Consider the following 24,045-nt stretch of genomic DNA (forward strand, 5'->3'; position numbering starts at 1 on the left):
CCGGACAATAAACTATCTTGCGTCTTCCACCTTAATTGCTCCAACCCTCCTCCATCTCAATTGACTGACTGACACGGCACTCTCTGGCCATTGACCATCCTGAACTCAACCTTTCCACCAAATCCGCTGCTGCGTCAAACCCGGCATCCCTCCATCGTCTCTCTCGCGTCGCTTATCCCTCTTGCAGCGATAGCAGCATTTCCCGGCGCCATCGCAGAGCAGCGCCCGCCCACCCCCATGATCCTTGATTAACGCCTTCACCAGATTCATGCCGGTTTGGGATCCAGTCTGCTCACCTGTTGGTGGCAGATGAAGCTGTTCATTGCGCGCTCTCGCCAGTTTCCATTTGGTCCACTCCTGGAATCACCATCGCTCCCCGAAGTATCAAAAACACACCACCTCCGGGGATTCTAGCCCTGCAGACCCTGGAAGCAGCCTCTGACCGCAATCCCGTCCAGCATATCTGTCTCGCATCAAGTGAAATCCTTCCTGTCATCAAGAGGAACATTTGTTAGGCTGCAGAGCTTCTCGTGTCTCGTTATCCCACAGAAGAGTCGATCCACTTTTTCCAACGAGACGAGCCGAGAGTCTGCCACGAGCGTTCTTTAACTAGCCCACAGCCCACGAGAGCATCAACGCTTCACACGCTGTCTTCTTCGCTGGAAATGATCCAAGGCTATTAAGTTTTCTATCCTACAGTCAAAAGTGATCTCCTCTCGAATCATCTTATTAGCTTTTCGGGCCAAAGGAAATCGCTCTGACAGAACTCACCATCCCGTCGACCAGTCTCGTCCCGTCGATATACCTTACAAACAAGAAATTTCACCTTCCAACACAGGAGCAAGACCGGGAAATGACATTTGACTTACATTGGCATCTAGTTCAACACCACACTCATTACGGCTTTCATCCTGCGCCTCCTGGTTGGCCCGTTCAAACCCAACCTTTGTATTCTCATACCTACGAGCATCTCACCTACGAGAAATCTGCTTGCATTTACGCTAAACACGGCTACCACACACCGCCTCCATCCATACACGCAACATCCACCATGACTACCCCAGACGCCGATGAAATGGAGCAATTTCAACGGTTATCTGACCAGTACCAGGCTGACCTGCCGGTGAGCCCAACTTTGCCCATGCGTATGGGACTCTCGCTGACATGTGATAGGGACCACTTGTCGGGGAGAAAAGACCAGTTTCCGACCTTGTTGCAGAATACGCCCAGGCTGATCAGACCTATGTTGTGAAAACAACAGTATTGTTGAGTTGTTCCTGAACAATGGGACCTACGCTGATGGACTCCAGGCTCTGGCCAGGACACATGCTTCCTACCGCTCCATCAAAGGTGACGGTCAGTGCGGCTGGCGAGGTATGAACGGTTTCGCTCAAGAGTTGACCAAGATACTGATTGTGGAGGAATATAGGTGCCATGTTCGGCTACTTCGAGATTCTCTTGAGCTCTGGAGATATTGGTCTTGTCGCAAGAGAAAAAGAGCGCCTGCAAGGCTTCGAGCAAACCATGCGAGCCGTTGGTGTTGACTACGATCTCCTCGTTGACATGTTCGACTACACATGGGATCTCTTTGATGCGATCAAAGACGCCATCCAACGCGGAGAGCAGAGTGAGAAGATTCTCATGGAAGCCTTGAACGACCAAGGCTCCTCGAATTCCATTGTCTATCACTTCAAGGTTCGTGCGAACATGATCATTGCTGTGTATTATTGCTAATGCACTACAGATGATGACCAGCTCCTTCATGAAAATCCACTCCGAGCGCTACGCACCGTTCATGGTCATGCCAGTCTCAGAGTATTGCAACTCTAGAATCGAGCCGTCGCATCAAGAGATCGAACACATTGGTCTTCAAGCTCTGAATGATGCAGTGATTGCCCCAGCTTATATCGGGCTGGAGGTACTGTACTTGGACAGAAGCGCAGGGGATGAAGTCACTCCGCATAGATTTGTTGAGGATTCTCAGAATTGGTCAAGTATCCGCTTGATCTACAGACCGTAAGTAACTCATCTTTTTCTGCGTATGTGCTTGCCTCAGAGTGACAATCCCAATAACCGCGTAAACAGTGGTCATTATGATATCATCTACAAAGACCATAAACCGGTACAGGTTCTCATGCAAACTCACACACCTCAGTACATTCCAGCATACGAGGAGAATTTCATCAGAGGTGACATGGATACTATCAATCTGCATTCATTTGTGTTTCCTGAGGCAAATGTCGTGGCTTCACAAAATCTGGCAACCACGTCGCCAATGTCCCCGATGAATCCATACTCTTCTCCCTATCAACAAGCTCCGCCGATGGTCTACGAGGATCCAGCGCTTCTACCTCGGACATCATATTTTCCGACGACCACAATGCCCAGCATGACACATCAGCATCGACAAGAGCCTCCTGCTTTGGCGATTAGATCTCAGCCCACTCCTCTACGCAGCTACTCTTCCTCCGCGCTTCCAGCGGATTCGCAAGCTTCGAAATGGAACCGATCAGTGTCGCCTTCACCACCAACACCTGCTTCAGCAGGAAGCAACCCCAAACCTCAGGAGTTTCGCATTCGCTACAGTCTGGTCTGTTATCAACAGTATCAACATCAGAGTCTCCCACTGGATGCCGCGGCATTTGGAAAGTATGTCTCCTGTTGCTCCGCCTCATAGTTGCAACTGCTGATCAATGGCTATAGTTCTACCCAATCGACAGCCCACTTCGCACATCTTCAGTTCCAGCCTAATATGTGGAAGGCAGAAGATGAATATGGCAAATGAGAACGAATTGATGATCATGATTGTGGCCGTACTACTCGGCACATATGACAGGTGCTTCATACACGGTGACCAGAGAGCGCCAGATCAGCACTTTGGAGGGCCCACGGAGGTTTGAGGTGCTAGCACACGGCTAAACGTGAATATACCCGCTGTCCTTACATGAATACTTGGGTGTTTCAGGCTTTCCCTTCTCTTTGCCTTTGGCATGGCGTATCGAGGGATTTTTGGGATGCTGGGACGAATGATCTTTCTTTCTCTAAGGAAAATGGCGACGGGGGCTTGAATGGCCTCTCCTGATTCTCAGCGTGGAAGTCTAATACCTTCTTTTTTTTCCTCTCTTAAACCGAGCAAAAGCTGTGATCTGTCGTTATCGCAAACACGAGTTGTCTAAGGAAAGCTTGTGGATACAGAAACGGGGAGTCAAGGCGTGTCATGAAGAAATCTGGTCGATTGACTTCCACTTTTAGACCCCGGCCATGGAAAATATGAACTATGTCTCCAAAGAGACAGAGGGAGTGGCGAGAGACAATGTTCATCTTTGAAGTGATGGGCAATATGAACCCCAGGCCGGGACTAAGAGGAGTCTGAAATTCCATTCGATTTATTACTAGGACCCGTCGCTTCAAATCGATTGATCTCAAGTCATGGGGCCCAGGAAGGCCATTTGGTGCAGACCACACTGTCGCACGATCCCAAGCTCTTGCTGGGGAAGAAATGTTGGCGTGGACAGGCGCCGAAGCGATTCCTCGTACTTGGAAGGCCTGGGCTGCTTGGGTATTCTGGCCTCAGGGCGTGTAGAGTAGGCTTTATTGTTGGTTTGGGTCGGTGTCTTTTTTTCCGGGCAAGCCAGGGTACCATATTATTTCGCGAGTTTCGCGCAGGGAATGCCCGGCCCGACGCCGAACTCGTCCAAGCCTCAGCGGCCGGGCCTGCGTACATTTTCCTTGTACGGTCTTGTACGGCGGACATGTCTAGACATCTCCCGTAGGGAGCGAGCACTCACAGTCTAGGTCAGCCATCCCCGGTAACACGTTTATGGCTCGTCTTTGACATAAAATGTGGTGGCCAGAGTCGAGGATGATTGACTGGCATTTTGGCGGAATCCCTGGGACAGACTTTCGTCTTGTTCGAATACGCAACAGTAGCTTTGGTCACGAGCTTCCAAAGAGAGAGTCGACAAAGTATCCCAATCAATAAGAGAGCCAACAAGAGGTATTTGTATTGTATCTTTGGACGGACGTCAAGCGTGCCACGGAAATGGCTACTCCGCTCGTCCTGTTGCTCTACTGTTAAGCTTCGACAAAGTCAAACCAAACGCGACGTGCTGCGAGGTGTATCCGTAGATAGGCAGCCGACAAAGTGTCAAAGTCTTCGATCGCCCAATTGTCCGGCTGTTCGCTTGATGTGGCGTTGCATAGACCCACCGACTAGACCCGCGATCATTTCGACCATGGGCCGATGGCGCTCTGAGCTCTCCACCAGGGACACAACAATTCCAACATTTTTAGATCAGGGTTTCAGATCGCTACCCCATGCGAATTCTATTTGGTGCCATGCAATTTCGAGCGCGCGCTTTTATCTACAAACAAGCTCCCCGGTCGGGGTCGACACCATGTCTTCCTTCCTCCAGCCAAGAATTCCTCGCCGACTTGGGAGATGCAGCAGCCAAGAGCTCAAACTCAGAGACTCGGCGCGTGGCCGACGACGTGTAGTCTGGTCTTGGTGACCCTGTGGTGTCTCGTCCTGCCTTCGCTGGCCGGCGCCGAGTCAACATGGGGGACTAGTTCGAGTGCGAAAGGCCACAAGCTGCCACGCGACGCCCTGTCGGTGGTCAACGAGCACCCTCGCCTCTTCGCTTCGGGTGACCAGTGGAACGGCCTGGGAGCTCAAATTGCGAAAAACGATTACCTGCGCCAATGGAACGAGACCATCATCGACCAAGCCAACGAGCTGTATAGCGAGCCCGTGATCCCGTATCCTGACGATTGCAATGTCAGCGTCGGATGTACCCTGGAGGTGGCAAGATATATTCAGTTGAGAGTCAAGCACTGGGCGTATGCGTACATTTTGACAAACGACGTCAAATACGTCAATCGAACATGGGAGGAGCTTCAACACGCGGCCGGAAACGGCACCGAGTATTTTGGCCGGCCTGGCGACAACTGGAACTCGAGGTAAAGAGACACTCATTTGAGGCCACCAAGCCCCAAGGCTTTTTCTGCAATCTGCTCACTGTTTGCTCTCCTCCCAGACATTTTCTCGACACCGCAGAGTTCACGGCCGCGTTTGCCTATGCATACGACTGGCTGTACGATGCATGGACCCCTGCACAGCGTGATGCCCTCATGTGGTCAATCATCGAGTTGGGCCTCCAGAAAGGCATCGACTGTTTTGCTGATCAAGGAGTGGGTTGGTGGACCGTCGTGCGTGGAAACTGGAACTGTACGTTGTTGTTGTCGTCTGCCGTTATTAAGCACCACCACATACCGCCGGTGCTGATGGACCTTATCATTTAGGCGTGAGCAATGGAGGATTGCTCCTCGGAGCCCTCGCCATTTACAATGAAGATCCTACCGGTACCGCGGCACAGATCCTTCCCGACACGATTGCCAACTCGCAGGAATACTGCGCTCATGCCATCAGTAGCGACGGCACCTGGCTGGAAACGCCTGATTACTGGTTCGTCTCACCTTCATGCCGTTTCAAAGATCTTTTTTTCGGCCGTGTACTCACCTGATTGACCCAACAGGTATTTCGGCATCCAGTCGTTTGCTCAAATTGCCGCCGCTCTCACCAGTGCAACTGGCTCCGACCAAGGGACGCTCGCCGCGAATCCCGCTGTCAACTTGACCGGCTTGTTCCGTATCTACAGCCAGGGCATGGTGGATAAGTTCAATTACGGTGACTGTGGTATGTACAATGTAGCTGTGGAAAGTCTTTCCTTGTCCGAGAGAATCGGGGCTAATTTTTGGTGGCTGATTATAGGACCTGAAAAGATCACTGCCACTGCCAATCCACTGATGTTCTTTGGCAAACATCTGGGGAGTAAGTTTTGATGTCCCTCAGAGTCAACGACGAAAGAGACGAAGCATCCAAAACTGACACCGGTGTAGAACCTAGGTGGACCAAATACCAGCGCGACCAAGATGACGCCGCGGATCCTTTGAGCATGTTCTGGTACGACACGGACACCCCTTCGGGCGAGTGGTCCGACGGCCTCGAGCTGGATCATTACTTTTCCTACGTCAACACTTCATGGGCGTCGATGCGGTCTAGCTGGACCGATGACGACGGGTTGTATGTGGCAATGAAAGCTTCGACCCTGATGGGTCACCAGACACGTAAGTTTTTCCGAAATGACTTCTGTCGTGATATCTGGAATAAATTTTGGCTGACAAGTTTACTTGCTCAGACGGAGATCTCGACGCTGGCGACTTTGTCCTCGACGCCATGGGAGAACGGTGGGCTGGCGATCTCTGCCAAAACGACTACAATGGACCGGGCTACTTTGCGAGCGAAAACCAAGACAGCCCGCGCTGGCTGTACTACAGATGTGGCACGATAGGCCAGAACACGCTCCTGTACAACGGGAGCAACCAACTCGTCAACGGAATCCCCGTCACCACGTTCAACTCGACAGGATTGTCGTCGACGACCAACTCCAGCACGGCCTTTTACATTGCCGATCTGACATCGTTCTACGAGGCGACTTCGATCAAGCGAGGTATCAGATTGCTGGACGGCCGCAAACGAGTCCTCATTCAAGATGAGATTGTCAACGCCGGAGAATCAAGCCAATGGAGAGTTCATACAAACGCAACGGTCGAATTGATCAACAACTCGACGCAAGCTCGTAAGTGCCCACGCCCGCCACAACCATGTTTCTGTGACGGTGGTCGTCGCCGCCGCCGCTGGCTGTCGTGGTTGTTGTTTGACATCAGCACTATGAAGTCCCTTTTTACTGACACTCAAATCTTCTTCTCGCAGTCCTAACCCTCAACGGCAAAACGGTGGTCGCAGAAATCACATCCCCAGGCGACCTCGTCTTCACAACCATGGAAGCCGTCCGCTTACCCGACAGTCCACCTCTGCCAGTCAACGGCACAGATCTCCCCAACACCGGCGTGACAGTGCTTGCCATCGACATCGCTCCCGGAACGCAGACCGTGTCAGTGGTGTTCACGCCGCACTGGTCGGATTACACACCCAACAACACGACCAAGCAGATTCCACTGAGCGCTTGGAACTTGACGTCCCACGACACTCTGGACACCACCACCGCCGCACACAACAGCAGCAGCAAGAGCGGCAACAATTCTGGTTCGCTCTCCTCGAGTGACGGATCCGACTCGCAGAACGGAACATCCACAAACAACTCGACTGACGGCTCGGCCAAAAACTCGGCCACGCGCCCGCTCGAGTCACAATTTTCCACGACCATGAGCGTTTTGGTTTTCACCGCACTCACGGCGGCAGGTGTATATCTACTATAATAGTGTCCGCCGAGTCGCCGAGCAAGTGACCAGGTAAGGAAGGACCTTTTTCAGGTTTCTCGTTGGACCTTAACAAGCACCATGCATATACATTGATCTATGTGTGAAACATGTACATACGGGGGGACCAGGGGGGGTATCATGATCTACTTTACATGTGAAACTGAAACCATGGGAACGGGGCGTTTGAACATTGAACATTTAATCCTAAATTGCGGCTTGTTGCGTGGAGAGAAAGTTGTGGTTTGGTCTTTGCATATATATCTATGCGTCCTTTTGGTGGTTTTTGCAATGTACATCCCTGCTGTGATGTTGCACACCTGTCCAAAAATACCTAGTGATAGCTTAATACACCGTACTACGTATAGTAAGTAATAAGTAGTACCTGGTACTGAACATTTACCAATTTTTAATATGATAGCTTGAGTCAGGTAGTACTCACATGTACATAGGTACGACGAGGTCACCTTTTTGGCGGCTGTTCCTGTTTTTTTCTTTCATCGCTTGTCAAGTGGTCACTGTTTTCCTTTTTTTTTTGGGTCACCCCCGTTTTCGTGACCAGCTTTGCTCAAGTCCCAGGTTGTCGCCGGTGGGGGTTTTTTTTTCTCTATGCTGTCGTCGTCGAAGAGTCAACCGAAAGCGATCGATCAACTCTACCTGGTACGTAGTAGTCATGCACAAAAAGGGAATACGGGATCACACTGTACGCCTCCCCTCCGCAACCCACCTTACCTGACCGGGGAAAGAAAGAAAGAAAGAAAGACGCCTCAAAAAAACACCTTCACAGAACGCGCCCAAGTGTTACACCACCACTCACCGACTGCACGAGCACCAACCAATGTACAGTGATTCCGATCGAGTACCTAGGTACGTACTCCGTACCTAACGTACCTAACGTTGAAGTAAACCTACCGATCCCGATCCCGAGTCCGGACACGACACGACAACGACACGACACGACACGACGTGACGGATCAAACAGACGTCCAATTCGTTCACCGGCGACCGCAACAGGCCTCTTTTTTTTTCTTTTTTCTTTTCTTCGAGCCCTCTTTCTTTCTCAGGCGTCGTCGGTGGTGGTGGTGTTGTTCTTCCGTCCTGAACGACGACGACAACAACAACAACAACAACGACAGCAACAAAAACAACACCTCTAACTGATAGTCACGGGAAGAACCTCTAAACCACCACCCCCCGGACCGCCCTCCCCTTCCCTCCTACAACCTACAATACCTGACCCAAGAAGTCGAGACCCCCCCTGTACATATTGTAACATGCTCCCGTGGCCCCTGCACCCCCTGTCGCCCGCAGAACCCCGTCTACCCCCCTGTTGCGGCCGATCTGACTACGCTTTACATACATGATATGGAGTACTGGCTTGTACCTTTGTTAGCCTCCAATTCCTTGCACAAACCCCCCCGGACGGGGGCTGGCTGAGTTCCGGGGTTTCTCGCTTCTCGAGCACTGTACTGTAGCATGGGATTATCCGTACGGTACGTTTTTTTTAAATTACTCGGACACACACACACACACACACACACACACACACACATCCCACGAGCTGAGGCAGTGGTGGCTCGCAGGGTCATCATCGCTGATCATACGGAGCGGAGTGGTCAGAACAAGAAACTCGACATCCCAGCCCCCCCGGCACAACTAGTTGACTATCCGTACTAGTTGGTTGGTGAACTTCCAGGGTCGTTAAAACTACGAAGGGGGTGGTCTAGGTTAGGCTGGACTACGTACATTTAGATACGACACCTATAGGTCAGTCGTCGGCCTGAGGACTCTCTTCACTCCTTTCACCGAAGCTCAGCTGAACATGCTAGCGACAGATCCGAGATCCCAACAGTTTGGCCACATCTGCAGCTCAAGCGATCAACTCTGCCCTCCCCCCGCTCCCCCCAGAACTACGGAGTAAGCACACCCAGTACGTAAAAACGAGTCAGAGGTTGACTATCAACCACGACCTACAAGCCGTGATTGATGCGTTGACGAGAACCCTGCGTTGGCGCATATGTTACGAGATGCAGGCCAAAAGAGATAGAAGCACCTTTGCCCGTCGTGGACGTGGCGTGTCCTGACGCCCACAGAGAGCCAGATGTGCCGAAAAGGGCCTCCTGCAGCCTTCACCGCGAGAACAAGCTGGCACATATCTTACACCAAGAGACAGGCAAGGTGGCCCGCCAACAAGGCGTTGGTATTGTACAACAGCACCCTGCCCACCCTGTTCCCTTGTGACCAGTAGTGTGCGAGTCCGGATGGCACTGCTAGGCGCCAGGACGGAGTGAATTTGACGAGCACTCCCATGTCGAGACGTTTTGGTTGCCTTTTTGGGACACGGACTGATCTTTTTGCCCTTCGAGGAATTCCACATACTCCCCTTCCCTTTGCCAATTGCCAATGAGCCAATACCGTTTGGCGAAACGGTGCCCACCTTTCGCGCCTGTTGTAAGTCGTACATGATGGCGACCATGCCCTGCGACCATGCCCTCTTATCCAGAACGATGCATGGAGGGACTGGGCATTCAGTTAAGGAGGGATGAGACTCGCTTCCTCGAGTAACAAGCCAGCCTTCTTTACGGCAATGATGTCTCCGCACATAGACCGGACTTCGTAGCTTGTGGTCTGTTGGGTCATCCTCGTTCAGGGCGGTGATCGAGACCACAATCGTCCGACGCAGAAGCCATCGAATAACGAAAAGCTCGTAATGTATCAAGCAATCTCGCTGTCCTCGGCTCCAGTTGCATGGGGTATGAACACAAGTTTTGTCCTGATGGCTTGCCGACTTTCGGGATAAGGGCCAACCGGTAGTAGCTCATCTCGCGGGATGTTCTCCTCTTCTCAGCTGGCGAGAATGTCACTCTCCTCGATGCGATAGACTCCCTTGACGGCCTCCTTCTGGGGTCCTTTCATGTCGTTGAACCCACGCATGACTTCGCGTGCGAGAACATCTGCGACGTCTTCTAGTGCCGGTGGCTGTGGAGAGTCTTCAGGGCCTTCACGTGCAAACCATGTCACCGACTTCCCTTCCAGCCCACACGCGACGATTCTGCTGAAGCCCCAGGACAAGTAACCTTCACTTCGCGGATCGTAGCTTGGAGACCGGATTTGCTCCGGCGTAAATCCATAGCCATCCTTGACGAATTGTGGGAAGGCTGCGTCGAACACATTCAGGCCAACGCCATGCGACGTGACACCCCGTGAGACTTGGACACCAATAGCACATATCTTGCGGTCGACCGGGCTCTCGTCTGCTTGCGGATCCTGTCCGTCCAGCTCTCTCTCATTCCTGATCCAGACGCCTGGGTCGTCTGTTCTCATTGTCTGCACGTCCCAATGTCCACATGTGCGCATGACACTGTCCTCCAGCATCTTCACCCAGCATCGAGCTGTGATTCCATGCCGTCGCAGGTCTGCAATGAGATAGCCGGTCAATTGGCCGGGGGCATGATAGGTCAGGAGCCCGCCTCGCGGAGAGGCGTGGAAAGTGGCCAGGCCGTCGGCGGTGAGGAAGTTCTGCTGAGATTGAGAGATGGGGTTTGCGAGGAGGTGGCGCCGGCCCACGGTGTACGTCGGGTCAGTGGAGAAGGTCAGCAATGTTGGATCAGGCGGCGGAAGGGTGCTCGAGAACGAGGGAATGGAGACGCTGTTGCTGGACTGCGGGACAGAGTCTTTGTATGCATGTGCATTTCTTGAAGCCGAGGCTGTCCGCGGCAACGGCGCCGACATTGACGCAGGTGAAGAAGATGCCTTGGCCGACGGACTGGTGCTTACGCCGCCATCACCGGTCGCCCGGCACGCGACATTCTCGCCGGGCGGTGGCGCGTCGTTGAGGCCACGGACGGCATCCTTGTACGTGAAGTGACGCTCGAGTATGGCATTCTGCAACGTCAGTGAATGGCTATAGGGGATCAGACGACGGATGTGCAAGTGTGCTAGGCGCATGGCATTATTATTTGTGCTATTGACCACATCAATATTGGTGGCGAGCGGAGCCGTCTTAAACCGAAACGCCTGCTGAGCTGAGCAAGCAAGCTGCGTTTTTGCGATCGTGTGCACTGGCCCTTCCCTCTCGTCCGTAAGGTGGTGTATTATCGTACCATATCGCTCGACCGTCGGAGTCGGAGGAATTGTCGAGACGGACTCGGTGTTTGGGATGGATTACAGTCGACTGTGTACAAGTGATTCCCAAAAACAAAATATTCGGGCTTTGGCTTTCGGGTACAGTGGGCTCACGTCCAGTTAAGCGTCGCCAAGAAGTTCGGCCCAGGTGGGGACTGCTAAGCACCATTAGGGATATTCCAGGTGCTCCTCTCATAGGCTTTCTAGGCTCTCTAGGCTCTCTAGGCTCTCTAGGCTCTCTAGGCTCTCTAGGCCCTCTAGGCTCTCAAATTAGGCCCTCTATTTAGGCTAAGGCTAGGCTCTCTGGGGAGGTAGCCTTACCCTGTCCTGGGTTCATTGAGCCTGCGTTCATCATATGTACCTCGTGGTGATGCTGACGAACTCCTCATCGATATCGGCTGCAATTCATCCATGGCCAGCTTGGTACCTAGGTACTCTTCGACTTGTTGTACAAAACCCACAAGCATACAGTATGCCCCAAACTCCAGCCGAGCAAGCACCGACCAGAATTCGGACAATGCCAACATGACCCGAGCTCTTCCACAAGGCCCAATGGCCAGCATTGTCTAAGCACAGATTTCGAACTATTACCGGATTAGGAGTTTGCACTGAATCTTGTGCATATGCAAGGCACTCTGATCTCGAACCACTCAGACGTTGGATTGGGCGTCACTTGTCGATCGCCACGCCCTCTGAAACTTCTTCCTCGGCATGGTATGATTCTGTTCATACTCCAAGCGGAAGCAGGTCCCTTTTCCTATCTACGGGGTGGTGAGCAAGTCCCAAGAATGGCTGGTTCTGTACAAGTCAGCCCTTCGCAATATCCGGTATACCTCATTTCCCTCGTAGATATATCCGTCCAGCCATGGCTGTCTGCAGGACCTCTTCGCTTGTCAACAACAACATTCGCCAAGTTGCGATCCAGTGTTATCGACCTCCCGCATGTCGAGCAATTGTCCCCGTGCAGACTTTCGGACTTGGGATAACGGAAAGCCACTCCGATCCATTTCGTGCTTGTGATGCCTGGTCACTGTCTTTTGACACCCTGTTTTAGCATGGAAAACCACCAAGCGTCTGATAAAGACGACGAAAGTCGACCGACTGAAGACACACAACAGTCAGGCTCTAAACCGAAGCCCTCCTCTGCTGCCTCTCCTGTCTCTCCAGCTGACACTCGACCTCAGAAGCCTACCGAGTTAGCCCTTGCCGAGGTGAGCTCAACCATTCACGTTCACTTCTAACAGAACCCTGTCCTCTTTTCCGTACCCACCGACCAGTGTCTTTGCTGATGTTGGACGTCGTCTAGTACTGCAATTATCTCAGTCAGTACCTCGCCGAAGCGTCAAACGACTTCAGCAACCTCGTCGAATCTTCCCCAGCGAGACGCCGCAAAGACGACAAGGATGGGTCTTGAGATTTGGAGCCTGTTAAATGCAGCTGTGCAATGTAACCTTTGATAGTAGTTCTGCTGTTACTAAAAGTGCAATGGTCTTGATATTTGGGTAAGCATCAAGCGGATGCCGGGTCCTTAAATCCTTATAGAGATGCTGTCACCCAAGACAGCAAAAGGTTTCTGACAAGCAAAACAAATGCAATCAAAAGTAGTCGGCTGCATCGAAGTCTCTATAGCGTCTGCTTAGGCCCATGGCGTTCCCAAAGCCGTTCACGAGTGGAATTCTACTGTTGCCATCGTACCAACCCTCCACAAAGGGCTTTTCCGCTCTCGGCTGGTCTCGACCTTTTTGGAACACATCAACATGCATCGCACCATCGTGCTCGTTGCTCTCTCGCCAGCCATAAGCAACATCGGGGTTTGCGAGTACTTGGACAATCTGATCGCCACGAAGGAGGCATCCCTGCTCTCCCAATTGGTTGAGAAACGTATGGTATACTTTTGAAATGGCAAGATGACTATCGTCCTTGATGATTGCTTTGTTTGCCCATAGGATGACCGTTACCAGCGTGCAGCAGTGAATGAATGGGATGATAGCTAGAATGGTGCCTGCATATCTCCACGTCACTTGTAATACTTGTGCGGGAATCGGCTGCCTGCCGTCATCGACGTTTTCCCTATAATCTGGGTCTTGTGAAGCGTCTAGCGTTGCAATTAGGCCGGTCGTAAAGCTCGAAATTATGTCGCCCATGGTGTCAGCATCCGGCTGGTCAACCCAACCGTTGAAGCCGACAGTCGTGATGTTCTGGTAGATTTGATACTGCACCAATGTGCCATCTTTCTGTCTAGTCGGTGTCATCTTGTCCCAACCGATCGCCCCAGCAAGCATGCGCGCCACCTGGTCAGAAACCGAATAATTGGACGACAGTTTGACTTTCGGGTCGACTGGATGACCAACGGTATTGGTGCACGTGAAGTAGACGGCCTCAGAAATCGACCAAAGATCCGACAGAGCTTGAAAGCCTTCTACATTAGTACATCTTTCACCACAGGTCGAGTTCATATGAGCCACGGTCATCAAGCTGCCATAGCCAGGCACAGCTGGTAATGAGCGGTTGACCTCCTTGTCCCCATCGTTAAACACAACATACGAGAGATTCCCGTACTGTCCCTCGGTCACGTTAAAGCCGGTACAGTTGGCCTGGGTCTGTATGTGCCGTGTAGATATGGCCACTTCGCTAAGGTCGTCGCCGTTGAGATCCTGGAAATACCAAACGGTGCGTCCAGCGCCGTCGCCAAAGTAGTTGGGTGGATAGCCATCGTATTCCCACGTAACATAAGAGAAGTCGTCGTCAAGGTCAGACAAGCTGTACTCGTCTCCATTAATCCCTGCGAGACCCTTGAGGTGGATCTCATACAAATCGGACAAATAAGTCGAGTCATCAGTGCCCCCCCAAAGAGAGTCCAAGTCCAAAATGTTCACTGCTCCCTTTCGAAAGAGCACCTTGTAAGGTGAGGTGTCGAGATTGTAGTTCAAGCCTATAATACCTACCAAGACGGTGACGGCTAGATGGACAAGCAGCCACAAGACGCAGAATATCTGCGTTCTCGAAGGGAGATATTTGTACCTGTGGTTCTTTGCTTTGTAGACAAGTTTGAACACGTTGAGTAGGCTGTCGCAGCCCATGACCAGGTCGAAAGTCTCCAGTGGCCGATAACAAGCGGCTAGTATTCGCCAGCGCAGCAGTTTTGCATAACTCCGGAGCGAGGCTGCTAAATTCACACCGAGTAAGAGAGACACCCCAGTAGTCAGCGCGTTGAATATTCTCCGCTGAGGCACACTGATAGCCGTGGATTGCGAATAAGCGTAGAGAATGCCGAAGTACATTACGCACAGTATCACGGTATTAAGCCACTCGCCCACCGTTAAACGCAACAGACGATTGCGTTGTGTTTTTCGGCGATACTCTCGAGACGTGCCTTCTCCTGAGCTATCTTTCTCGAGCAAGTTGTGAAGCGACGGGGTCAGTGAACCACGTATGCGCTCCTTCAGTGTGCTGAATGATGAGTGCCGCCGGTCAGCCTTCAATCTCTGCGGCGGTGAAGTAGCAGCTCCGGCGACGGTTGCTGTTGGCCTGATCAGTGTTTGCAACACACAGAAAGCTAGATCTTACGTCTTGAGGAAAGCGGTTGGGTAACAGAGTCCTCGGTGTTGCGCTGGTGCACTGAACCATTAGGGGACTCGTGAGGCGAGTCATCTCCGGGGGTCGTAGAGACCAGGAGAGGCTCACTTCTTTCTTCCGATGGATGGCTTTGTACTACGGGGGCTGTTGTGGGCTCGACATGATCCAACTCGTGATTTTGTGTTTGGTCTTCGTCATTGCTGGGGAGGGCAGAATAGACAGGGACTTGATTTGTCGCCATGGCACACAGACATGAGAGTCAACGGGGAATGTCTTGATAGCTGGGATCGAAATGTTAGGATCGATCGAAAGCTTTGTGGGAGGCATGAAATGAATATCTTCAGGCTTCACGGAGTAGAGCTTGCCACGTAGCGTTTATCTTTGTTGATAGAGGCCCTGGAGTCCCAGGTTAGGGTTTCATCGAGTTGGGGGCCATTTGTATCTGTATCGTGACTAACAAGCTGACAAGGAGAGGTGTGGCCTTCTTACCTAAACCGCTCGTTAGATGCTCACTGGCGGAATTGGTATTAGATGCACGCGAATGACCAGGGTTTGAAATTGCGGGAATGCTTGAGCGCTCGCTTCCACGCCCCAAAGACGCCGGTGGTCCCAATGAACCTAGCGTGTAGTCTGCGGGAGAAGAGAAATGGTTTCAAAGCTTGCGCCATCCTGAGGTGGCCTTGAGGATGGCTAGGAGTCATTGCCTCATTTGCCGTGGCGCCAAAATTCTGTCGAAGCCGATTAGTGTTTTACAAGGGGTCAGTACCTTAATATTGTCTGATGTACGGAAGACTGTAAGATGGCGATGGCCCCGTGAGGCGGAATCTGGCCGGATGGTGGATGACGGATCAACCTGAGCAGTGGCGATGGTGATGATGGTAGTAGAAATGCCACTGGCTTGTGTTCCATGTGCCCGTACTAGGAGCGGTGGCCCTTCCTCATCCCATTCATGCCTCGGATCAACTGTACCAACACACAACTAACTTGTATCTCGCTGTGTGATGGCTTTGGCGGTCCTCTGCATGTTCGCTGTCGTGAACCCGGTGGTGCGAGAACACCACAGTACAGCAGCGATTCAGGCTGTGAAGTGCCGTAGAGACTGCCTTGAAGCTCATGAGGGGCGGCTGTTTGTCCCTTCGTCGCTGCTGTCTAGGATTGTAGCGTGAAAACAAAACAAGACACGATATGAAATACGGATAATGTCTCAGGAGCACGAGCGGCCTCCGTAGATAGACAGTGGCTGGATCGATGATCGACAATATGGAACGGGCCTCGACCTTAAACACACGGCACAGCCCTTGGGGCCGTCTCTCAGGGACAGCAAGCATTGTTCCACACTGATTTTTCTGTCCTGTTGATGCTACAGTGCTCCTCGGCCTATCTCACTCTACCAGGGCTGCATATTGCCTAGACGCAGGGGAACTGTTGAACATGATCGGATTTTTGCACGGTATACAGGTACCTAGATGTAGTAGTAAGGTCTCTGGAAGCCCGCTGATTGTCTCCTATGTCCAGTAAACCGGCATTTTTGTCCTCCTGCCTTGTCCCAGAAACCCATCGGGACAAATTCTATTTCTAATGGTGACAATCCCAAGTAGAACAGTCAGCACTTCCATTTGCTGCTGCTGCTGCTGCACATTCCGAAGATAATCAACTCATCGCCTGGCTGCTACTTGCTAGAACACGCTCCTTCTGAACGCCGTGATGGGCAAAGTGACAAAAGTATGTATGCACATGTTCCCAGAACTGCGACCTCCATATCTGGTATAGACGTTCGGAGACGTGCGATGACCACTGCCGTCATTTGCACGCTGGCCATGCTATTGCCTAGGTAGTTGTTCTGGTTTCTTGCTTTCAGCGGCCGGGCACGGCGAAAGGACTTGTAGACTTTCATGTCATCAAGCCGGGTGTGCTACCATGGTGGGATCCTTCGTCAAGAGTTCGCAGGCCACTGGTGACGGTCTCTCTCAAGAGGTCTAATGTCGTGTAGGTTTGCGACTCTTCAGACCCACAGCGTGTGAGAACCCATCGATGCCGCTCCTCCTGTTAACGCGCTCTTCTGTGCCTGCATGGGTTGGTGCGCAGGACTCTCAAGGCTGATGGGAGGCTGTGGTGGGTTCCTGCTCGCAACAAAACCACCCATTCACCTGGCTGCTGTAGCAAGTTGGGCAAAAGGGATAAGTAGTGATCTGCTAGTAACCGCTCGCTCCTCAAATTCGTGCATCATCGGCTTTTACTTCCTGGGCTAGTTTGTTCATCCAGGTTGTTCTGCTTGCCATCGCCTGCCGTCTCGTCGAAAGTCAGACCTAGATTGGACCATTCGTCTTTGGCCATCAGACCCTTTTCCATGCGACAATTGAGATATCCCTTTGCCAGAATTCTGCACTCTTCATTGTTTCTTCCAGGAGGATTTTGTCGTCGTAGACATCGTAAGTAAGAGGAGATCAGGTGCTTGCATTCCGCATCGTGGTCGAGAGGGAAAGAGCCTCGCTCTGGAGGCGTAGGTTTGACGCTCACGGCACCACCGCCAGGAGATCCAAAGCCTGACATGGCCGACGGCAGAGAAGGAACAAGATGAGTGTTGGTAAATCGGATGAATGTGGCTAAGTATCAGGAGCTCGCAATATTTCTAACAGCTCTTATGCACGCCTCGAGTGGACTGATACTTGAATTGTAGATTGGAGAAAATCAGTTCCACTCTGCCTCGGACAAACCACGCAGGACGCACACGTGATTGTAGTCGAGGGAGCTTGCCTACGGTTCGTACCGAGAGATCTAACAATATCAAATGGTATCAGAAAACAGAGCAATCGAATGTGCATATAGCTATTGCTATCATGATGGCAAAAACTCTGTTGTCACCATTGTCTAGTACAAGCTATAGTTCGGTCTCCAAACAGTCAGTCCCCGGATCCAGGCCAGGGGACCTCCATTTCCAACTCCAGGATCATGTCTATTCCAAGTTCTGAGATTGTGTCTACAGCAAAGGGCTACTATGGAAAGTGTTAGTCCGGCCCTCAGCAGGAGACTCAAGGGGAAATGAGATGAGGAGGTACATCAGTTCTCCAAGGTGATGTATGTTCAACATAAAGGATTCGGAAAGAACACAGCGAAATACATGAGATCATCAGGTGTCGTGGAGACGAAGGAGGATTGTACATACCGATTTGCAAAGGATATTGACCGAGCATCTCGCGTCAAACCCACCTGGTCCCAGAGCGTCAGTGATGAGTCCTCAAAACACGAGACAGGTGAGACATGTGTGAGGGAAAGGCATCTATTCAGGCTGTCAGTTGTTGTCAGCGGCGCAACATCAAGCTGAGTCAAGGATCATACCTCATTAAATCAGAATTTTCAGTGTAAGATACGTTCATGCCCAAGCATTGCTCGGTTCAAACAGTGTGAATAATGTTCATCATATGATGCACGGAAAACCAAAAGAGACAAGACATGACTCAGAGAGATATGTACCTGGAAGCAGACACAGTTAGCAACTTCTCCCATGTGCCTCGTTTACAACAGCCATCTCTTGAAGCGATCGATCAGCTGACGAAATCTCAACAAGTGTCGCAGATTCTCACACATCCACAAGATTTGTACGTCTTGCTTTCATGGAAGTGCAGAATTGCGCACGCAGTCTGTCCGCCCGTTCGTTCAAGTATTCGTCATGGAAGAAAGGTACAGGAGGGTGGAAGGTGGAAGAAGTACCTGTTGTAATGCACGGGTTAGCAGGACGTCGACAGATTGCGATTGAGACAATTGATTGTGCAGGGACAAAATCAGACAAGGCTGAAACTTGTAAGAGACAGATTCCACATGGTTATTAAGTCTGAGGAATGCCTTTCGTGTCGTTGGGTCATCACATAAGGAGCGCAGAAGTATCGGGGTGGGATCGTACCTTTTCAATAGAAATCATTCGAGAGACATGTGATCAACACAAGGAACAATTGTAGCGGTGGCCTCTATCTTCTCATTGTCAGCGTCCACTCCGAATGGTGTTTGAAAGACAGGAGAGGTGCGAAGGATGTCAGCGTAATTCTAGAGATGTTGAAATTCCTCACAGAACGCAATGCTCTTGGAGTTGGATTGTATAAAAATCATCATTCAGAACACTTAGAAGAGGACAATAGTACGCACCGTTTGACATCACATATACTTGCGGCTGTTGAGAAAGAGTGAAAGAAGAAACGCGTCCAGCAAGTTACGACTGAGCCGACCAAATAATGTGTAGAAAGAAAATCGAGAGCAGCTTTTAGTCGGAGAAAATCTGCCAAGCTGTCGGCGCAGTTTCCCTATCTGGGCTACTGTGTATCAACCAGGACGCGGGGATCAACCACCTTGGATGCCTCATCTTTCACTATGGCTCTTAGGTACGTTCCTGCTGATGGGTTCAGTGAAGAACCAGGGTCTCAATCCTTTCCATTAGAATACTCGAACCCGAGTGATCCTTGCGTTTCCCTCTCAAATCTTCCGCTGCTTCTTTGCTTGAGGGATGGTTGAACTGGTCTTGTGACAACTGACCATTTGTGCATCTTGCTTGCTCATCTAGACTCTCAGGGTCTCTTTGTTTGTGAACAACATTGTACTCATTTCTGCTGAAGAAGCCAACAATCCCCTGAATTTTGGATCTCATACAGATTGTCATTGAGCCGTGACATCTTCGTAATTGGCTTCTACTTGCAACTGGTTCTTCACGAGTACTTCAAATTGCAAGCCTTATATTCTGAGCATTTGATTGCAAATGGTTTCAGAGTGCTGGCTGTGATCCCAACATGCCAGATGGACGATCTAGAGCGTCCTCGACTCAGATCTGTCGCTCAGGCATTGGAGCAGGGCTAATACAGCCTCAAGAACCTGCCAACGGCCCTCTGTGTCGACCTTCAGATATGATAGTTTGTGTCCAATAATCAGTTTTCGCTCTTAAATCGACAAGAGCTTTACGAGAAAAGGGCGGAGAAGAAGGTGCGCTCCTGGTCGGTAACCAGGAGATGATCGAAAACAGGTTGAAAGAGACTCTGATGATGTGGCTCTGATGCGTGAGAGACGACAGTTCCAATACCTGATGGTGAGTGAGATACTCTCATCCGAGCTGGATACTTTTGCTCAGAGCAAGTGGCTGTCGCTGCCTTCCTTTTCGAAGTGGGTTTATTGAGTCTCGGTCGTCCTCGCTTCCACTCTCCTTGCGCACGGTGGATATCACCTGACAAAATGTTGTCTGCTGTCACAGTCACAAATCGAAGCGGTACATCTGGCTCCTTGGGCGGTTCTTGCGTTGGTTCTTGTGATTCAATTATGATAGGAGCTGGCATGTAGTCGGCAGATTGATAATTGTACCGAAGCCTTTTGTCCTGGATACAGTCGCCTGTGGGATCACTTTCGGAGCAGTCCCAGGCTCGTTGCCGTCCCCTCGAAGACTGCTTGATCCACTCCGGAGTCGCATCCCAGCTGCTCAAATCCATTTCTAGCCTGGGCGAGCATGGCTTCCAGCTGGGGACGAAGGCCGAGATGTCGGAAGACGGAGTTGGTGGCGAACTTACGCTCGAAGTTGTCTGGTCATCCTCGATCTGGCTTGGTTCCCAGTAAAGGTCGCTTGGAAAATCGTCATCAAAGTCTTCAGGCATGATCAGTCCCCGAGAAGTTACCAGTGCATGGTCCCTGCCAGGATGTGAATAGAAGTTGCGTGTTCTCAACATCTTGTTGGTCTTCTAGTACGAATACTAACTTGATACTCGTGGCCGTTTTGAAGAAGAATGGAGGTTCGCTTGAGTGGGGAGACACCTGTGGTCGTTGGAAGTTGTATTTGTGTTGAGCGAAAAGAGGCGGACGATATACGATGCAGGTACGAGTACACACCTTTGTTCCACCGGGACCTCAAGGTGAAGCTAGGCACTTTCTCATCGATCTGTGGGGAACCAAGACTCTCTGGTGCAATAGCCCTGGACCATGTCAACACGGTCTCAAGATGTTGATCTGAGTTGCTGGCCCCTCTTCTCGGACGATAGTCAGCGCCGACATGGCAGCCCTCGCGCGGCTTGACCAATGCAACCTTTCTATGATTATGCCGATGCGAAGCACTACGGAAGAGGAAGAGCCTCCTTTCAACCCCGCAAAGATGCTCGTCGAGCGAGATGTGCTCTGGTTGCAGATTGCCAGTCACCGTTCCTGTTTTCCGGTACAAGTCCGTCCGCCGGATGTGCTAGCAGACGGACTCCCCAGAGCGTCAAGGCACGAGGAGATGGGGAATACTCCGTCCCGGTGCTCCTATGGGAAGAAACGCAGAGTAGCCAAAAAGCCCTTGTCGTGATGCCATGATAATCTTAGACTCCTCCTGCTTCGGCCTAGTGAGCCTTACTAGCCCAGAGAGCGACGTCTTCCGCCGGAGCCTCCGCCGGAAGTTCACAGCCACACATGCATCAAACCGACTCTCGGGTTTTCTAGAAGAGCATTCTAATTGGAACTGCCTCGCCTTCCACTCTCCTTTGCAATTCCCCTTCATCGCAGCCATGTCAACCCACAGTCTGGGCCTCGGCCTGGTGGTTGCCGGCCAATCCTATGGCTAGCGAGGTTGGAGCCACCGGCTCTCCGCATCAAATTGCCGGGCGATGTCTCTTTGAGGCGGCGTTGACATAACTCCTCTTACACCAACCATGTCTTCCACCGGACGTGTTACTCAGGCTTGCGCGCGCTGCAGAAAGCAAAAGTTGAAGTGCGATGCCTTGAGACCCTGTTTGCTATGTGTACGCGCTGGTGTCGAATGTGAGGCGCGGTTCATTCCTCCCAAAGCTAGAAGTGATCGAGCATCCCCGGCTCGTCGACGACGGTCCACTGCCCACACAAACCGTGCAGGAGCACATCAAACGAGCTTATTATCATCGTCGTCGTCGACGACGAGTATACCGTCATTCCCACAGCCTAGTGCCAGCCCGAATGCACAGGTCCCCGCTGCATGTGGCCAGCATCAATCTCCCCGTGGGGAACGCCAGGATGCCCCAGACCAAAGTCCCAATGAGAGTCAACAATTTGGTGCGAATACATCCGTGATTGGATTCGCGAAGAACGTTTTCAGGCATAATGACCTGGCCTCCCCGAGTATCACTTCTACGATTCCGGGGGATCCAGGTGTCTTCCGCCGCTCAACCTCAAGATGGACACTCCATCGCATGATCATGCCGCCGCCAACAGTGATGCATACCCTCTTGGAGGCATACTTTGACCGTGTCCACTGGTTCATCTATCTATTCCATCAACAGAGCTTCATGACTCGGGCAGACGCTCTACTGAGTGGCTCTCCATGGACAAGGCAAGACATGCCAGCAATCATGACGATGCTGACAGCGTCAGCCATGGCCCTTAAATGCATTCTTAATGACCCCGAGTGGGCAGGCCATTCTGTCTTGGCTACTTACGCTCTGGACGCAAGATCGCTCCTCGCAGACTTCATTGGTGAGATACGCATCCATCTCATTGATTTACTGGATGATTCACAAATCGAGACGGTACAAGTATGCATCCTCCTAGGTACCTACTATATCTATCATGGTTCTCCTAGTCTGGCATGGAGTATCCTGGGCATGGCAGTGAGAACTGCATATGCATTAGCATTGCACTGCGAGGATCCGGAAGACCATCCACAGATCGCCTTACAGGTTCGCCATCGCACTTGGAATCATGTTACCGTGGCAGATACATTTTCTGCCATGATATATGGACGTCCAGCGGGGTTGGATGCAGAATTTGCGCAGGTGCAACCTCTCAGTGAAATGGATGATACTGTGGTTACTCTTGAAGTTACAACTACGGACGAGCCGGATAATCTTATCTCGACATTGTCCCGCCTGCCTTTCCACGTCCTCAAATATCGATTGTACACAATCACTCGAAGGGCTTTGGACACGTTCCGCCTCCTTCGCCTGAGAGATCCTCTCTCCTCAGAGGATCAGCAAGCGCTGATTAGTGCCGTCTCACACATCGAATCTTTGCTTGGGGCGTGGCAGAAAGAGGTCCCACCGCATCTCTCGTGGGATGACTGGCAAAATGTCGATCCCAATGGTCCTTTTCCTGCCAAACTACACGACCTGACTCACGTAGGAGAAAGCCAGACCAGAATCTTCTATCTTCAAGCGATGGTGCTACAAGTGACCTATGACAGCACATTGATCCTGATCCATCGACCGTTACTCGAGCACAAAATGGCTGCAGGAGCTACGTTATCGTCCAGCCAGAATTTTGTTTCAAGATCATTGGAGGTAGCCGTTGATGCCGCTCTCAGAATTTCTCGGGTTCCTATGGCTAAGTTCAATCACCATCTGAGCCTTTCCTTTGCCTTCATGCATTTCTTCACTGCCGGAGTGATTCTGTGCATTCCGCCTGCGAGACAGCCTTTCAGCTCCCTTGCGCAAGAGGCCAAGGCTGGCATCATGCGCATAATCCTGACTTGTAGAGATCTCGGAAGCAGTAGCCAAATCGCACGACATATCGATCAGTTGCTAACGGCTCTCCTGCGAATCACTGTACTACGAGAGATGGACAATGCTTTACAAAATCAAAGAGCAGGTGTGGTGTCTGCCGAGCAGGGCAATGCTGCAACCGCTTCTTTCAACAGCGATGCTCCACCTTGTCAAGTAGTCGACGATCGGCCTTCCCTGAATGATCAAGCCAGCTTGTATTCTAATCAGTCGTATTCGACTTCAGTGCCATCAAGACTTGCGGCTTCATTAGCAACAAATTTGACTGGGGAAGGGGATGCAGAATTTTCTTTCGACTTGGGCGGAGTGCACGACAATCCTGGCATTGAGTTTGACACTCAGTTAGATGAGGCGTTTGGCACCTTTGGTCAAAGTATGGTCTCCATACTGGAGATTCTACCCCTGAAGTTATTATATGTGCTAACATTCATAATAGTGATGTTCAACGTTCAGCCAGATGATCCCTACACCCCATGGAATTGGGGCAGCCGTTCACGATAGGCTGCAACCGACGGGCGAGAAGCCATTGACCACCTGCACGATAGGGAGATCTCTTTTCAAGTTGCACTCCGGACAATCCATTTCTCATCCCCGGGGCGTG

At 51.4% G+C, this 24,045-nt stretch overlaps 7 protein-coding genes across 7 annotated transcripts; 3 read left to right on the forward strand and 4 right to left on the reverse strand.

Annotated features, from left to right (window-relative positions):
* Positions 1-1,051: 1,051 nt before the first annotated feature.
* On the forward strand, positions 1,052-2,785 carry PV08_08191 (uncharacterized protein; the record flags this gene model as incomplete). The annotated part of the gene is made up of 7 exons (XM_016382517.1): positions 1,052-1,123; positions 1,174-1,260; positions 1,311-1,374; positions 1,430-1,695; positions 1,745-2,016; positions 2,086-2,649; positions 2,704-2,785. The coding sequence occupies 7 exons, from the start codon at positions 1,052-1,054 to the stop codon at positions 2,783-2,785; spliced, it is 1,407 nt and encodes a 468-aa protein (XP_016233220.1).
* Positions 2,786-4,441: 1,656 nt separating this feature from the next.
* PV08_08192 (uncharacterized protein) lies at positions 4,442-7,278 on the forward strand (the record flags this gene model as incomplete). Its single annotated transcript, XM_016382518.1, has 8 exons — positions 4,442-4,959; positions 5,037-5,234; positions 5,309-5,464; positions 5,535-5,695; positions 5,771-5,830; positions 5,899-6,126; positions 6,198-6,638; positions 6,773-7,278. The coding sequence occupies 8 exons, from the start codon at positions 4,442-4,444 to the stop codon at positions 7,276-7,278; spliced, it is 2,268 nt and encodes a 755-aa protein (XP_016233221.1).
* A 2,844-nt stretch (positions 7,279-10,122) lies between these two features.
* Positions 10,123-11,226, reverse strand: PV08_08193 (lipoyl(octanoyl) transferase; the record flags this gene model as incomplete). Its single annotated transcript, XM_016382519.1, has 1 exon — positions 10,123-11,226. One exon carries the CDS (start codon positions 11,224-11,226, stop codon positions 10,123-10,125), a length of 1,104 nt encoding a protein of 367 aa, XP_016233222.1.
* A 1,772-nt stretch (positions 11,227-12,998) lies between these two features.
* Positions 12,999-15,220, reverse strand: PV08_08194 (uncharacterized protein; the record flags this gene model as incomplete). Its single annotated transcript, XM_016382520.1, has 2 exons — positions 12,999-14,923; positions 14,971-15,220. The coding sequence occupies 2 exons, from the start codon at positions 15,218-15,220 to the stop codon at positions 12,999-13,001; spliced, it is 2,175 nt and encodes a 724-aa protein (XP_016233223.1).
* Positions 15,221-17,202: 1,982 nt separating this feature from the next.
* PV08_08195 (uncharacterized protein) lies at positions 17,203-17,529 on the reverse strand (the record flags this gene model as incomplete). The annotated part of the gene is made up of 1 exon (XM_016382521.1): positions 17,203-17,529. The coding sequence occupies one exon, from the start codon at positions 17,527-17,529 to the stop codon at positions 17,203-17,205; it is 327 nt and encodes a 108-aa protein (XP_016233224.1).
* A 2,387-nt stretch (positions 17,530-19,916) lies between these two features.
* PV08_08196 (uncharacterized protein) lies at positions 19,917-20,600 on the reverse strand (the record flags this gene model as incomplete). The annotated part of the gene is made up of 1 exon (XM_016382522.1): positions 19,917-20,600. One exon carries the CDS (start codon positions 20,598-20,600, stop codon positions 19,917-19,919), a length of 684 nt encoding a protein of 227 aa, XP_016233225.1.
* A 1,026-nt stretch (positions 20,601-21,626) lies between these two features.
* Positions 21,627-23,945, forward strand: PV08_08197 (uncharacterized protein; the record flags this gene model as incomplete). Its single annotated transcript, XM_016382523.1, has 2 exons — positions 21,627-23,817; positions 23,881-23,945. The coding sequence occupies 2 exons, from the start codon at positions 21,627-21,629 to the stop codon at positions 23,943-23,945; spliced, it is 2,256 nt and encodes a 751-aa protein (XP_016233226.1).
* Between the last annotated feature and the right edge of the window lie 100 nt (positions 23,946-24,045).

This window comes from Exophiala spinifera, assembly GCF_000836115.1.
Source record: "Exophiala spinifera strain CBS 89968 unplaced genomic scaffold supercont1.6, whole genome shotgun sequence".
In the NCBI taxonomy this organism is placed as follows: domain Eukaryota; kingdom Fungi; phylum Ascomycota; class Eurotiomycetes; order Chaetothyriales; family Herpotrichiellaceae; genus Exophiala; species Exophiala spinifera.